The sequence below is a fragment of the Propithecus coquereli genome, unplaced genomic scaffold, assembly GCF_000956105.1.
Source record: "Propithecus coquereli isolate 6110/MARCELLA unplaced genomic scaffold, Pcoq_1.0 Scaffold791, whole genome shotgun sequence".
In the NCBI taxonomy this organism is placed as follows: domain Eukaryota; kingdom Metazoa; phylum Chordata; class Mammalia; order Primates; family Indriidae; genus Propithecus; species Propithecus coquereli.
Genome location: NW_012154074.1, coordinates 378,071 through 394,804, shown reverse-complemented (window position 1 = coordinate 394,804; position 16,734 = coordinate 378,071). Strand labels below are relative to the sequence as shown.

Genomic DNA, 16,734 nt, shown 5'->3' with positions numbered 1-16,734 from the left:
TATCGAGTGCAAAGCCAGAGCACGCAAGGGCCAGGCCCCGGCTCAGAGAGGTTCTCAGAATCTTGGAACTCGTGCTCCCTCTAGGGCCGCCTCTCGGTCTTTTTTTTTTTCTTTTTTTGAGACAAAGTCTCCCTCTGTTGCCCCGACTGGAGTTCGTGGCATCAGCCTAGCTCACAGCAACCTCAAACTCCTGGGCTCAAGGGATCCTTCTGCCTCAGTCTCCCGGGTAGCAGGGACTACAGGCATGCGCCACCATGCCCGGCTAATTTTCTCCATATATTTTTAGTTGTCCAGCTAATTTCTTTGTATTTTTTAGTAGAGACAGGGGTCTCGCTCTTGCTCAGGCTGGTCTGGAACTCCTGAGCTCAAACAATACGCCCGCCTCGGCCTCCCAGAGTGCTAGAATTACAGGCGTGAGCCACCGCGCCCGCCCCGCCTCTTGGTCTTATGTGCAAACCACAATCGCCTCGGCCTCAGTCTCGCCCCTCCCTGTTCCCTTTCTCCGGAAAACCGTCAGCCTCTACACTACCCTCCCACCTCAGCCACGCCCCAGACAGCAAATACCAGGTTCTCCACGCCCACTCGCTTCATATTTGATTTCGGCGCGCGCCAAGCCTGAGGGTGGCTATGATTGGTTAGAGGCGAGCAAACTCCCTATATGATTGGCTGATAATAGAAGATGAATGATGATTGGTTTCCGAATGAAGAGGGGCGGAGTAAAAAGCGGAAGCAGGAATTGGGGGCGGAGCTCAAGGAAGAAGAGAGCAGGAACGTGATGGAAGTAGTTAGGTGCCCCGAGCACGGTGAGTGGCCCGGGTCTTAGGTTCCCCGGGGGCCTGTCGATCTAGCGTGGTATAATCGTTGTTGACTTTCTTCTCTTCTCAGGGACTTTATGCTTTCTGAAGACCGGCGTCCGCGATGGCCCGAATAAGGGAAAGAGCTTCTACGTGTGCCGGTCGGACACGTGCAGCTTCGTGCGGGCCACTGAGTAGGTCTCGAGCTGGGCACGAGTCCCTGTGACCGCCCAGGGCCTCCGAGAGGGGCTGCCGGCTCCGCGCTGTCCGGCGCCGCAAGGACTAGGAGTGGTGGGGTCCTGGTCTGCGGTGTCAGGCTCCTTTAAGCAGTTGGTAACCCCAGCGTAGCGTGGCGTGTTCGGCAAACGCTCGGCTACTCTGGCTATGTGACCCGAGGCCGGTTACTTTCCCCTCTCTGGGCCACCGATTTCCCTACCTGTAAAACGGAGGATTCCGCTACATCTGGATCCTTGTAGTGTTTTCATGTCTGGGATTATATTCGCCTGTCAGGCCTGAGCCACTCCCTTCTCCTGCTCGGACAGCCTCCCTCTCCTTTAAAGAAGTGAGGACACACAGCAGGCATAGTAGAAAATAATTTGGCCCTGTTTTGTACTAGTTTTAGGCCTGTCTTGTTTTTAAATGTTTGTGTTTAAAACACTTACATTGTGTTAGCCTTTAAAAAAAAAGGATTCTCTGCATCTAAATGGTGAGATTGATAATCCAAAGAAATATGTTACTTTAGGGATTAGCACTGAAAGAAACAGCTGAGATCTGATTTAGAACTCTGGTTTTACAGACTTGAAATTTGAGACCCAGAAATGTAAAGCATTTTCTCTAAAGTGAGAAAAATTAATACTTTCTCATCATGTTAATATTTTCACAATACCAAATTTCTACATTTTATATGTGAATTTCAAACTATATCATTAAACATTTTTTTTCTGCTTTCTATTCAGCTGAACTTGACAGAGTAGTTATTTTTCTCCATATTATTTGTAAAGTACATAATGGATATCAGTACTAGAAAAGCATTAATGTTGAATAAGATTTGGTTTTATATGAAGAGAAACATGCTCTTATATAGAATCCCATTTATATAAACATTGCTATACAAACTAGTAAAATACTTGAAGACAATTATTTGATAAACTCAGTTTATTTGGAATATGTTTGATAACCAGAATATAGGCCAAAAAAGTACTACAAGTCATAGGAGAGTACTTCAGAACTTCACTCAAACATGTTTCCCTCAACTGTTATATATGTTTAAATTCTTTCATGATAACTTGGGAGGGGTGGTTAAAAAACTTATACCAAGCAAGAAACAAATTATTACAATGTGTCATTAGAAATAGGTACGTGAATGACACTAAGTGACAACTAACAAGTTGTTGAAGGGAAAGGATGATGGAAGAATCTGGGGAAAGTTGATGTTGGGCCTCACAGCCATCCTTAGAGACTTCATTCATTCCTAGGGGTTCACAGTGTCGAGGTCACATAGCACAGTGTAGTTTTAAACTTTGGAGTCATCAAGAGGAATATATTGTCATTCTTTATTTGAGGGAGTAGGAAAAGGTGAAACCTAATTCCCCACCTAATGGATGTCATACATAGACTCTTGGTTTAAAACCCATAGTTTTGATTTAGGATACTGACCTCCATTCCTTGCCTCTTAAAATGTTTTCAATTCCTTTCTCTAGCATTCCTGTTTCTCATTGTTTACTGCATGAGGATTTTGTGGTAGAGCTTCAGGGCTTGCTTCTGCCACAGGGCAAGAAAGAATACAGGTAAGTGTCCAAAAGGAACATCTAAATGTACTTCCTTTTTTTTTCCTCAAAGAGTTGTAGCCAGGTATGTTTTAGGATTGTTTTTAAGAGTCGTTATTAAAAAACAAACAATATTTCTGTATGTATTGAGTGTGTTCTGGGCTGTCACACCCTAATTGCTGAGCAACTAGTTCATCTGAGGAGCTTGACCTCTGGTGAATTTCCAGGTAAACAGCTCCAACATCATCCCTCTCCAACTCTCAAGTAACCAATAACATCAGCTCACCAATAGCTACTAACCGGTCAACTTTCTAATTCTGATACTGGGACAAGGTGATGCATAAAAATGTCTAGCGTATGCTTAGTACTTAATAAATGATAGTTTCCCTTTATGTGGGAATTCGGGAAGGGCAGAGAAGCTCTGTATAGGTTGGAGATGATATTTGTCACGAGTATTGCAAGATAAGTAGGGACTCACTAATGTTAGAGAGGGGTCATATTTAATGGGTTAATACATTGCGTTAGGGTACTGAGGCATGAAGTAATACGGTATTTTCAGGAATTGCAAGCATTTGGTTCGGTAACAGTTTAGCATGTTGTTTAAGTGGAGACTTCAGGAGATAAGGCTGGCCAGGAAGGTAGGGGCCAGGATGTGATAGTCTTTGTATGGTATTCTGTGCACTTTACATTGTCCCCCCCAAAATAAAGACAGTGGAGTATTCACAGTTTTTATGTATCATATAGTAAGATGCACAGATTTTGAGTACAACCAGATGAGTTTTGAGAAATGTGTACACCTGTCCACATAAGCAAGATCCAAGGCAAAATGTCACCCCAGTAATGGCCATCTACCCTCTTCCAGTTAATTCTGCCCCTCCCATCCCTAACCCCCCCATCAGCAGTCACCGTTTTGATTTTTATCACTTTAAATATGTTCTGCTTGTTCTTGAACTTTATATACATGAAATAAGTGTATGTACTCTTTTGTGCCTGACTTCTTAATGCCTGCACAATTTATCTGTATCATGTGTATCAGTAATTCATCCTTTCTATTGCTGAGTTGAATTCCATTTATAAATGTACCACTGTTTGTTTCATGTGCTTATTTGCCATGAGAAAATCTTGAAATATCTGTTTAAATCTTTTGCCCATTTTTTAATTGAAATTTTTATAGAGTAAGTAAGTTTAGATTCACAAGCAGTTGTAAGACATAATACAGAGAGATCCCCTGTGGACTTGACCCACTTTCCTCTAATGGTGACATTTGCAAAACTTTGTATATCACAAACAGGGTGTTGACTTTGGTACAATCCACTGATTTTATTGGTTAAGATAGTTCTACTTTTACTAATTTGTGTGTGTATGTATTTAGTTCTGTACAATTTTATACACATGTAGATTCACGTATTGGCCACTGCAGTCAAAGTACCGAACAGTTCCGTCTTCATGGGATCCCTCCTGTTGCCCTGTCATAACCACACCCCCTTCCCTCCCCATCCGCTGTCCTTGCCCCTGACAACCATGAATCTGTTCTTTGTTTCTAAAATGTTGTCATTTCAAAATTGTTACATAATAGGATTTTTTGCTTGTCTTTAAATTTTTGTCTTTTTATTGAGTTGGAAGAATTCATTCTATATTCTCTATACAAGTTCTTTGGCAGATATTTGTGTTGCCAATATTTTCTGGTAGTCTGTGGTTTTCATTTTCTTAACTGTTATTTGAAAAGGAGAAGTTTTAATTTTTATGAAGTCCAATTTATTTTTTTTTTTGTGGTTTGTACTTTTTGTCTTCTCTCTGAGAAACCTTTGCCTTCCCCAAGATCACAAATATGTCCAAAGGGTCTTCTAGAAGCCTTATGGTTTTTTTGTTTTTGAAAAACAGCTTTTTCGTTTAGATCTATGGTCTATCTCAAATTAATTTTGAATACTGTATGAAGTAGAGGTTCATTTATTTTTTTCATAGGTTAACCAATTGTTTTAACACTGTGTTTTGAGATTTTCCTTTCCCCATTGAAATTCTTGGCATCTTTGTAAAAAATCAGTTGATCCAATATTGTGAGTCTATTTCCGGTGTTGCTAATCTGTTCCACTGATCCATTTGCCTATCCTTCCATAATTAATCACATGAAATAGTATGAGTCTTCCAACTTTATTCTTTTTCAAGATTGTGTTGGCTACTCTAAGATCTTTGAGTTTTCATATAAAACGTAGAATTAGCTTTTCTAATTTCCACAGAAAACCCTGTTGGGATTGCATTAAATTTACATAGATCAATTTGTAGAGAACTTTCATCAGTATTGAGTCTCCCTGGCCACAGTAGCTCGTGCCTATAATCACAGCTACTCGGGAGGCTGAGGAGGGAGGATTGCTTGAGCCCAGGAGTTGGAGCCTGCAGTGAGCTGTGATCACACCACTGCACTCCACCCTGGGCAATAGAGCAGGACCCTATCTTTAAAAACAAAAGAAGAAAAGAAAAAGAAAATATTGAGTTTTCCAATCCATGAACATGGTTCATTTATTTATGACTTTAAAAATTTTTCTCAACATTGTTTAATAGTTTTCATTATAGAGTTCCTATATACCTTTTGTTAAATTTATTCCTCAGTGTTTATATTTTTCAATGCTGTTATAAATGGAATATTTTTAAATTTCATTTTTGGATTGTTTTTTGCTGGTACAATGTGGCTGGTAAGCCTTTATTGCATAAAAACGTTATGTCCTTTTGACACTTAAAACCATTTACATACCACTGGAGACCCTCTACCATACAGAAACACTGTTGTAGGAGGTGGGAAGTCACTGAAAATTTTTGATCCAATTTCCATTAAAGAAGAACTATGGAGGATAGATAGAAAGTAAAGATAGTGGAGGCAAGGAGACCACAGAAATAATACGCTACTATTGAATGCCTACTACATGGTATGTTCATTATCTCTTATCTTCATATAATCTGTTGTGATAAGTTTCCACGTTCCTGTTTTATAGACTTATAAGGAAACTGCTATTGAGAGAGGTCAGAAAAGGAATCTGAAGTCCCATGGTTGTGAAGTGGTATTGCTGGGCTTTGGGTATTGCTGGCCTAGGTCCAACTGCTTCCAGACACACCTGCTTTCTCTTAGATGAAAGATGATGGGCTTGAATTGAGGCTGTGGCAATGGAGTTGGGTACAGTTAGAATGGAGAAAACTTGCTGAAAGAGCAAGTTTTGATGAGACGTATTTTCTGGTAGGGCATATAGGTAGGTGTGTTTATTCCTCCACTTTCTCATCTGGAATAGTGATCATGGTGGCCCCAACTTCCTTGGGCTGGACGACTCACAGAGATTGCAGGTGTGATGCACTTAGTCTGGTGTTTGACACATTGCCAGTGCTCATCAGGGAAATGTTTGCTAAGTTGAGGCTTCTGGGTAATGCATTTACATTAAGCAAGAGCAGGAAGGAACGGTAATGTCAGTAGAGGATTGGGATGTGTGGCTAACACGGCTTTGGACTAATCATGTCTCATGTATATGCGAGACCAGCTAGAAAATCAGTGTGCAGCTGTGAAGAAAGATCTGGCTGGAGACAGAATTTTGAGAACTTATCATTAACATTCTTTGTACTAGGTAGATGAGGCTGAGAGGTGACCATTACTTTAAAATAGAAAAAAAAAAGTTTGCTAAATTTATTTCTTTCAGCCTAGAACACTATTACTAGGAGGTACTTACTGGAGCTTTAAAAAGGTAGTTTTAGGACAAAAAAAAGACAGTTCTCAACACACAGCAAATTAAAAGACAACAGCAAACAAACAAACAAAGAATAAATACGTACCCTGTTAGGTGGTGCAGGCTGAGAGTTTAAACAGAAATAGATAAGCCTGTGTATGGATGATGAGTTCCTTCGCAGACGTTAAGGGTACTTAGCTGGAACCTCTGTACTGTGGAGAATGACCTCAGGGAATACAGCCTTTCCTTTCCTCAAACTGGGTTTTCTTTCCAAGAACTTAAGTATTTTACATCCTCTAATTAATACCATTATGTTTGGCTTAACATAGCTAGGAGACAGGTGCAGCAGAGTAATGGAAGGGAGGTATAAACCTAGGCTATAAGATGTCCATTTTTCACACCTTGCAGGGTAGCTGCATTTGTGTGCAGTTCTCTAAGTTAAACACCAGGTGGCACCACCAGCATTTGACTGGCCTTTCAGCCATGGCCCTCTGTGTATGGGCAATAAAGAAAACTGACAGTCTCAGTAGAACCAGAAGGAAGAAGTCTTGCCTTGACATGAATGATGTAGCACAGCGTCGTTTACAAGTGTTAAAGCTTGTCATTGAGTTCACATTCTCCCTTCTCTCTCTCTCTCTTTCTTTCTTTCTCTCTTTCTCTTTCTCTCAGAGCTTTTATTCTTTATGATATGGGTCAAAATAAATTGAAATATTCCTTTGCTTAGACTTGGGTATAACAAGTTTTAGTTCTTTAAATAACTGGTTGTGGTGAGATATTCAAAATATTTTATCTTTTTGCAGCGAGCTATGACGATGCCACTGCACTCTAGCCCAGGAGACAGAGCAAGACTCTCAAAAACAAAAAAATTTATTTTTCATGACAATTGAATATTCATATGTATTTTTACCATATAAAAGTTTGAAACTTTTTAGACGAAATTACTAAATTCTTTATTTTCAGCTTTAGAGTTTTATGTCATGCTTAGGGAAACCTTCTTCACTTTAGGTTTTCAAAAATATTCATCTCTGTATTTTTCCTAGAACATTTACGGTTTTGTTTTTTATATTTACACTTTCTTTCATCTTGAATTTTAACGTAAAACAATGAGGTAGAAATCGAGCTTTATGTTTTTCCAGTGCTGGAGCTCATAAAGACATAAACTCATAATCCCTAAAGGACCTTTGCCACAACTGGGGTAAGAGTTAGACACAGCAAGATGGCGGAGCAGTCTGATGTGCGTGTTGGAGTGCTAAATTGAATGTGTTCAGATGCCAAATGGTCCTGTGACTTCAAGACCCACAGTAACAGATTAAGAAGGTTCTTGAGAAAGTGGAGGAGTGGAGACTTGAACTTGTCCTTGAATGACCTTTAAAGTTTTGATAGAGGAAAGGACAAGGAAATGTTCCAGGCAGAACATAAGCGAAGGTGTAGACATAGACATAAGCAAGATGGCTGGCAAAAGTGGACTCATGGTCGCTGTTACCGAGGAAGTCCTTGGTATGTATCAGGCTTTGCTCTGATTGTTTTATCTTTATATGTGTTAAGATGTTTAATCTTCATGATGACCATATGAGGGGTATACTATGATTGTTATTATTTTACCATTTTACCGAAAAGGAAACTGCCACAGGGGGCAGTCAAGTAAGGTGTCTGGTGTTTCAGAACTAATTATGTGGTAGGGCTGGGATTCAAACCCAGGGAGGATAGTGCCAGAGCTTGAGAGAATCCCAAACTCTAAAGTGATGCTGGGTTGGACAGAGGATTTGTCTTCTGATGAAGAAGTTAGGATTGAAAAGGTCTGGCTTCCTCTAGCTATTAATAATTTCTTCATTTTTATCGTTTATAACCTCTGCCCTGGAAAATGATTAGTTAATAGACTACAGAAATTCTGCTCTTCTTATGGTGGAATTAATGTTTGCTTTCTCTGTGAAAATGTATTTCCACTGCCTTCTTTGCTGATTTATAATTTGATAAACATAACAAACAGAAACTTTTTATCTTAAAAACAGAGAAGCCCATCCAGATTGATTTTAATTAAAAATGTAAGTGAAAGCATTTTTAGCACTGTGCCTAGCACATAGCAGATGCTCAATATGTTGTTTCTTCCTTCTTTCTCCAAACCTTGCCCTTCTCCTGAAAGTCTACATGACTTGGGCTTTAAAATAGATACTACAGTCCTGAGTCACTTGACAACAGGGGTATATTCTGAGAAACATGTTGTTAGGTGATTTCGTCATTGTGCAAATATCACAGAGTATACTTACATAAACCTATTTGGTATAGGCTACTATATACCTAGGCTACAAACCTATACAGCTTGTTACTGTACTGAATACCATAGGCAATTGTAACACAGTGCTAAGTATTTGTGTATCTAAACAAGGAAAAGGTGCAGTAAACATAAAGTATTATAATCTTAATGGGACCGTGGTTGTGTGGGGTCTGTCATTGACCAAAACGTCATTATGCGGCACATGACTGTGCTTATGAAATATTCTCTCAGTAAAGATTTCAAGCACTTGATACACTTTAAGCAACAGCAGCAATTTGTTCTTGATTTATTTCTATAAGTGGTAGTACCCTCTACTAGTAGCTAGTACTTTGAATTTTATGCATTCAAAACATTTCAGAAATGTTATTACATATGTTCAATATAATATCCTATTGCAGTGAGAAAAATTAAAGAGATCTATAAAATTTTGAAAATCATGAGCTTGGATGGGAAAATTATAAGTGCGTACGAGAGGGAGAGGCGGGACCTATTTTCTTTTTAGTTTAACTTTTATGGAATACGTGTCCATTTGAGGCTTGTTCCTCTTTGCTTATATGTCCAGGTGAATTAATGGCATCAAGAGAATGGGACCTGCTGGGGATTTGTCGTGAATTAGGATGCATGCTGTTGTGATGTATATTGTACATCATGGGATTAATTTAAGATGTTAGCAAGAGAATAAGAAATTAAACTGAAGGAAAGCAGAAGGAAGGAATTAATATAGTTAAAAATTGGATTTAATGAGTTAGAAAACAGCATATAGAAAACTAATAAATAAAATCCAAAAGCTAACCTAATCAAGAAAAAAACAGAGAAAGCACAAATATGCAATATGAGAAATAAGGAGTTGCACCACAGATGTATTGAAATGTATGTCAAACGACATATGCATAAGGCTATTTTATTCACTGTGCCATTGCTTTTAATAGGAAAGGGTTGGAAACAGCCACACTATCCATCAGGAGGGTCTGGTTAAAAATAATACAACATCTATATAGTGGAAAACTCTGTACCTGTAAAACAAAACAAAAAGAACACATGAGGAAGCTCTTTATATGTATATTCTTACAGAGAAATCTTCAAGGCATTTGTTAAGTAAAAAAAGAGGCAAGGTACTTAGTAGTATGTATATTATGCTACCCATTTGTGCAGAAGAGGAAAAAAATAAAGAATATATTTATATTGACTCGAATATGCATTTAAAAATCTCTAGAAAGGTAAACAAAAAACAAGGGTGGTTACATGTTGGGAGGGAGGTGAGCTGGGCAGATAGTGTCTAGGGGAGCTCTTCACTACCTTTTTATACTTTTTGATTGAGTACATTATTTCAACAAATAAAATACATTTTTTAAAAGCTCATATTTAATTGAAAGTTTTTGAGAAGTCATCTTAGGTAATGAAAAAAATCAGTTTTATTTCATGCAGCAATACTTAACAATTATATACAAAAGGCAAGGCATAGTTGGTAATAAAGAGATCATATATGGTTATTTTCCCCTCATTGCTGAAAATATAAAATCAAGCAGTCAGGCATATATAAGTGTAGTACAACTAAATACAACAAAAATACAGAAGCAGTTCAATGGATGAACAGGGAAGGAAGTGGGGGAAAACTTTGCAAAGGAGGTATGACTTGAGCTGGGCCTTGAGGGACTGGTAGGAATGCAACAGGTGGAGAAGATGGCAGAGATGGTGGACAAATAGGGACATAGAGGGGTATCCTCTGGGTAGAGAAAGGTACACATGCAAGTCCAGTAGTCTGGAGAGTACACGGCTTAGTTAGGGAATGCAACAGTGCAGCCATCTCTGGACAGCTGGAGGATGGGCTGTATTTGTGTGTGCGGGGACTGTCTTGCACTAGAATAAGTCTGTATTCAGTCTTTTTTTAATGGAAGATTGTAAATATATATAAAAGTAGGATAGGATAATGTAGCACAAGAGCTTTAGCAATTACCAACTCATGGCTAATCTTGTTCCAAACACCCTACCTACTTCACCCCTAACTTCTGCTGTATTTTGAAACGAATCCCAGATAACATCATTTCATCTGTGAATATTTTAGTATGTAGCTCTAAAAGATAAGGACTCTTTATATACCAGTTTGTATACAAATATCCTGGAACTTCATAAATGTCACAAATAGGTTTTTTAGTAGTTTTTGTTTGTTTAAATCAGGATCCAAATTCCACAAATTGGAATTGATTAATATGTCTTTTAACTTTTTTTCTCCCTTGTAATTTATTTGTTGAAGGATTCAGGTTATTTGTCCTGTGTCATTTCCCAGACAAGATTTTGCAGATTATATTCCCCATGGTCTAGTTTTACATGTTCCTCTATTGTTTCTATTTCTTGTAAATTGATAATTGGATATAGAGGTTTGACCAGATTCGGGTTACATTTTTGTTTTGTTTTGGCTTGGTTGTTTTTGGATTTTTTTGCAAGAGTACTTTATAGTACTCTTGCAAAAAGTATTGTGGCCTCCCTTCAGGGACATGTAATGTCTGGTTATCTCTTTTTCTGATTTTAGTAGCCATTGCTGAGTAGTGTTTCCATTTCAGTCATGCTTTACAGAGTAAAAGGAGTAAACCGTGCACACTTCTTGATATCGTAACATCTTTATTCTTTGAATTCCGAGCCTTTATAAATGTCCTGTGCAGTAAGGCATTTTTTAATGTATGTGCAAGAGTAATTGGTTTCAAGTGACCTTGCAAAGACATTATCGAGGAATTGCACAATGTTTTCTAAGATTGAAAATAAACTTAATCTCTTGTCTTAATGGATTTTGGCAGCCTTGATTATTTGTGTTTTATACTTCATTAGATTGTTGTTCCGATGTATGAGAAGTAAGGCAGAGGGGAAACACTGGTGTGGAAGTGTTCCATGGCAGGTAGGAATTACCCATCTGTTTTCAAACCTGTTATGTTAAGACTGTTTAATATGCAGCATAGCCTGAAAAGACCTTGATGTCCACATAAACTGGTTGGTCTTTATCAAACTATTTCTGAAAGATAATTTTCTTTAAGCAAGATTGGACCTGTTGGAACTTTTAATTCAAAGGACCATTTAGTTGTATTGAATATTTAATTACTTGCTTCCTATTTCACTTAAACATTTTGTGACGTTTTAAGTGCAGTCAGTATTCTCCTATTTAGGAGAAAATTATATTTCCTTGACTAACTTCAGTATCTTTTTATAGACCAGTATCTGCCTGATACTGGTATACGGTAAGTGTAATTCATAAGCTACTAGAATGTTAGAACTAGGAGAAGCCCTACAAGTACTCACTACATGAGGAACTAGACCTAGGTAGGTGACAAGACTTGTTTTGGTAGTGTTATGACTTCAACTTAAGATTCTAGATTTCTGCAGTGAGATCTTCCTAGAGCCAAAAATCAGAGCAAGCATAGTAGGACTGTGTTTAGCTTTGGGGAAAAGTCCATCTCAAGAGAATAGTTTTTCCTGAAAAGTATGCACTGTGGCTATTGTGATTGTAAAAGCACTTTAGTTTGGTCGCTACTTTTCCTTGAGGCCTGTATAAGTATGAACTTGGAAAAAGAAGGAACCAAGTATTAAAAGCGCTGTTAAAATGCGAATACTTGGTGTGTTTGACACATAGTTTTTTCTAGGTACAGAATTGATACCAGGAATGTTCAAAACTATTGGACTTCTTTTACTCTGTTTCCACTTCCTCTGAGAAAAGACATTCTGTTTGTGGCTGGTATCTTTAAAGAGCAAACAAGAAAAAAAAAAGAAAAGACATTCTAGATATGAAGGTTGCATTAGGATTTTATGTTAAGATTATTTTCATTTGTCTTTAGGATCCTAATTCCAAAGAACATTCTGTAAACAGTAAGTCTCAGCATGCATCTGAGTCATTCCGTCATCCTTCCAGCCAGCTAAGAAACCCATTCAAGGTACTCGACAAGAATCAAGAACCAGCTCTCTGGAAACAGCTCACCAAAGGGGAAGGTGAGGAAAAGATGGTTGATAAGAAGCAAAGGGAAAAGGGCGATCAGCTCTCGGACCAGGAGAAGGAACACAATCCTGACTCTAACTGCCAGATGGGGAAAGAGCTCTCTTCTGGCCCGGCGATAAAGAAAAAACAATCTATAGTTCCAGAAAAGAAGCAAGAGGAGAGAGCGGAGTTTCGGTGTGAAGCAAAGAAGACTGAAGGGACACACAAGAGAGACTTTTCTGAAATTAAATCCACACAGCGCCATGGTAATAAGCTGAGATCATCTACGTCTCCTCAGGAGAAATCAAATGGTAAGAGTCAAGATGTCCAAGGAGAGTCAAAACCTCTGAGAGAAAAGGAAACCCAGCTTTTGCCTCAAAAAGTTCACAGTCAGAACCCAATAAGCAAGCCCCAGAAGGGGGGACCCCTCAGCCAGGAGCACCTCAAGAACTGGGAGGCTGAAGAAACGAAGGCCAAGGCCGCCCCAGGCACACAGACCATCCAGAAAAGGCCAGCCCAGGGTCATTTCCAGGCACAGTTGGAGACTCGTGGTGTACCTGCTCCCAAAGGACCGGCGGCACGGCCTGCACCAGCAGCACCAGGTCTTTCCCTGGGCGAGAGGCGTGAAGTTGCCACAAGCAGTAGTGACAGTGAGGAAGATGATGTCATTTTTGTTTCCTCTCATCCTGGGAGTCCCCTGCTCTTTGACTCAATTCTGGAATCAAATAAGAAGGAGAACCTTCAATTCCCTGAACAAAGTATGCAAAGAAAAATATCTCCTACCTCAGGTGTTTCCAAGAAGGTAGAACCCTCAGACCCAGCAGCCCGACGTGTGTACCTTACAACGCAACTGAAACAAAAGAAGGTAACCGTTGACTTGTGTTTTGTTCTTAAGGTCAGAGCACTGCTTGCTATGGGCAGATATGAGACCCCCACAGAAGAGTTAAATATGCTCATGTGAAGGTTTTGTAGGTGGATGTTTTCTGCGTTTTCCTATGCTTATATTAATATTTTCAGGATTGGTAAGCCAACTGTGTTAAAAAAAAAAAGAAAGTCCTATTTTCATGCACGTAGTAAAAGACCATAATTTTAGAGTTTTGGCATTTTAGGCTAGTTTAATAGGAGATTATCCCTCGAAAACTTGAGGTGGGAGATCCACTTGGTAGGATCTGTTTTTCAGAGCACACTGGCATCGGTGAACATCCACGCTCTTCCTGACAAGGGTCAGAAGTTGTTCGAGCAAATCCAGGTGTTGGAGGAAGCGCTGGGTGCTCTCGCCCTCTCGCCGGAGCCAGGTGAAGTAGTTTGTGCCTCAGAACTCAGGGCCTGCGTGAACTTCACAAGAGACTTTGGGAAGCCATTTAGATAAAGAACGTGTTGATTCATTTATCTTTCCATTTTATTATCTTCTGAGCTTTCTTTTAAATTACACTGATGATTTATAAAATCGTTCTCCTATTTCCTGTGGACTAAGTGCTCTTTCCCATAGTTTAAGCAGCAGTTAAAGAGCTACATTGTCTAGGAAGCCTTCCCAGTTATTAGAATGGAATGATCGCAGTTTCTCTTGATCTCCCCTCCACACAAACAGTCCCTTCACTTTGCTGAATTTTAATCTGTTCTTCCCATTGTTGAGCAGGAACTAATGAGGAGAGTAACCCGGAAGTACCACAGCAGAGTAACGCCACCAAAACTGCCACTGGCCCTCCCCACCTGGTGCCTCCCCAACCCCTTCCGGGTCATGCTGCCCAGGCTGCGGGTTCCCTGGGACTGAAGGCTGCCTGCCAGGTGACTGCCGGAGGTAAGGTCCAGGGGCCTGGCCCTGCTATGAATAACTACAGCTGTGAGTTAAGCACTACCTAGACAGTAGTCCCCTCTCATCTGCAATTTCAATTACCATGGTCAACCATGGTCCAAAAATAGGTGAGTTCAGTAAAATAAGACATTTTGAGAGCAAGAGACCACATTCACATAACTTTTATTATAGTATACTGTTACAATTATTCTGTTTTATTATTGCTGTGGGTAATCTGTTATTGTGCCTACAGTTTATCATAGGTGTGTGTATATAGGAGAAAACAAAATATATATGGGGTTTGGTACTGTCCACGGTTTTAGGCATCTACTGGGGGTTCTGAAATGTATCCCCTGCTGATAAGGGGGACGGATAACATAGATGGCTTTGTGCCCATGTGGAGGGAGAAGCCATTCTCAAGTTGTAAGTTGCCCCTATGATAAAGATCGTGGTGCTCAGTAGAGCTTTGCACAGTGTTACTTAGCTCTCTGTGTGGGCAGAGACTGTATTTCCCTTGTTCACCCCACTGTGCTGATTAGTCAGCCCAGTGGCTGGCACATGGCAGTCGTCCAGTTAGTGTTTGTGAATGAAGATGCTAGCTCGTATCATTATGAGGTCAGTAGACTAGCAGATGCATTCTTATTCCTTCCTATGTGTGTGCGTTAAGGCAGAGCACAGGCGTGACATGAGTCAAGACCCATGACTAACAGACCCACAGAGAGCAGTAGTACCCTAGTTAGCTAAATGTTAACATCCTGAACTTTCCAGACAAGTTTGAATTCAGAAGTAACTGCAGAATGAAAATTCCGAGTAGAGCCTTAAATACATAATAGAATTGGTTGGCTTGCTGGTGAGGAGACAGGAGCCCAGGTTTGTTGGTGGTGACTAGGAAAGCTAAAACCAGTTTTCTACCAATTGGCAACTGCTAGAGCTGTAGAAAGTTTTAGAGAGTAGTTAACAAGGCAGCTAAGAAATAGACATGGTGCCATTGGAGGCTAAGCCTACTCTACATGAGAAAAGGAAACATACTTGTTCAAGTAGCATTACAGTCTTGGCTGCTTGGGAGGCCTTTTGAGAATGTCGTTGTGTTACAGCATCATTCAGTAAACGTAACGGTGCCCAAATCATCTAGAGAAAAATTAAATTAGGTTATTAAGGTATAAGAGCATGTAATATGTTTTGGAAAGAATTCCGTTAAAATAGTATTTCATTTTAAAACATTTAAATAGCTTTCATTTGTCTAGAAACTTCTTATTTGTGATGCTTCATCTCTAAAATTGCAAATAGCTGAGGTGCCCGTAATTGTTAACTAACTTCTGTAGAGCTCCCTGAGTACGATGTGTGGGCTAATAGTTAGTATTTCCCAGTTCAGTGTACAGTCAGTGCATGACCGACAGTTTAGGGGCTGTCTTTCCCTGTCTACCTAAGCTTCCACAGACTGCCTCTAGCTTGGCCTGTTCTCTCTCTCACTTTCCTTCTCTGCATCCAACTCCAGGAATCTTTTCTTCCTAAAACACTGGATGATGTTACCTTTTTCTTGGCCACCTCTTCAAAGCTGGAAAAAAACCTACCAGAAATATCATGGGTTCTCTGTTTCATTATACTTTCTATTATTTTGACCTATATTATAATAATTGTTTATGTGATTTAAAAAAAACAGAGAATGGGGACAGAGGAGCCTGTGAGACTAGGTGAATCCAGACACAAGGATTTTTAGTCAACACAGAGCCATCATCTGGCAAATAATTTAATTGCTTTTTTGCAGCTCTAGCCAGGACATAATACTTGTGACATCTTTAGATAACACCTGTTTGTATGCAGGTGCTACAAACCAAGGTTGCCTTCACGCAGTGTGGAAGGTCACGAGTGAAGCCATTGATGAGCTGCATCGCTCACTAGAGTCACGTCCTGGTGAGACAGCTGTGGCAGAAGATCCTGCCGGGTTGAAGGTGAGCAGGGAAGGTTCATGGTACGGAGTGTCCCATAGCAGTGCTCCGGCGGCCCTGAGGACAGAGACCACTGTGAAAGTGTCTGGCAGAGAACCATTCTGATATATCTTTTCTACAGATAGATGCTTGCAGTATTTTCTCCTTTTGTATTTAGCAGGGCAAACAACAACAAAAACAGCCCTTTTTTAAAAAGTCAAAAAGTTATATATTTCTATAGCAGTAACAGATCCATTTATTGAGTTTGTAGGTGCCACAAGAATGCAAAAGAGTTGCTGCTTTTAATTGGAGTGGAAGTGCATATACAACATACACAAAACAAAAGGCAAAGATAAAATGTGCCTTGTAATGTACTATAGACTGTATGCAAAGTAGGAAAGGGATTCAAAGTAAAGGAAACATCACTCTAGGTCAGTATTTATTTGTTGCCTGCCTACTTTGTACCTGAAAGAAACTGCAAGCCTTAAGACAGCAGAGAGGATAGAAACCAAACACCGCAATTAGCGGG

General features: G+C 39.7%; 1 protein-coding gene across 1 annotated transcript in view; it reads left to right on the top strand.

Moving 5' to 3' along the window:
• The first annotated feature begins 775 nt into the window (after positions 1-775).
• Positions 776-16,734, top strand: part of TTF2 (transcription termination factor, RNA polymerase II) — a 36,298-nt gene continuing 20,339 nt past the window's right edge. Inside the window, exons 1-8 of the mRNA XM_012663066.1 lie at positions 776-803; positions 886-988; positions 2,495-2,581; positions 11,354-11,420; positions 12,352-13,353; positions 13,669-13,783; positions 14,125-14,286; positions 16,102-16,229. Of these exons, the coding sequence (XP_012518520.1) occupies positions 776-803; positions 886-988; positions 2,495-2,581; positions 11,354-11,420; positions 12,352-13,353; positions 13,669-13,783; positions 14,125-14,286; positions 16,102-16,229 (1,692 nt within the window). The remainder of the gene's footprint in view (positions 804-885; positions 989-2,494; positions 2,582-11,353; positions 11,421-12,351; positions 13,354-13,668; positions 13,784-14,124; positions 14,287-16,101; positions 16,230-16,734) is intronic.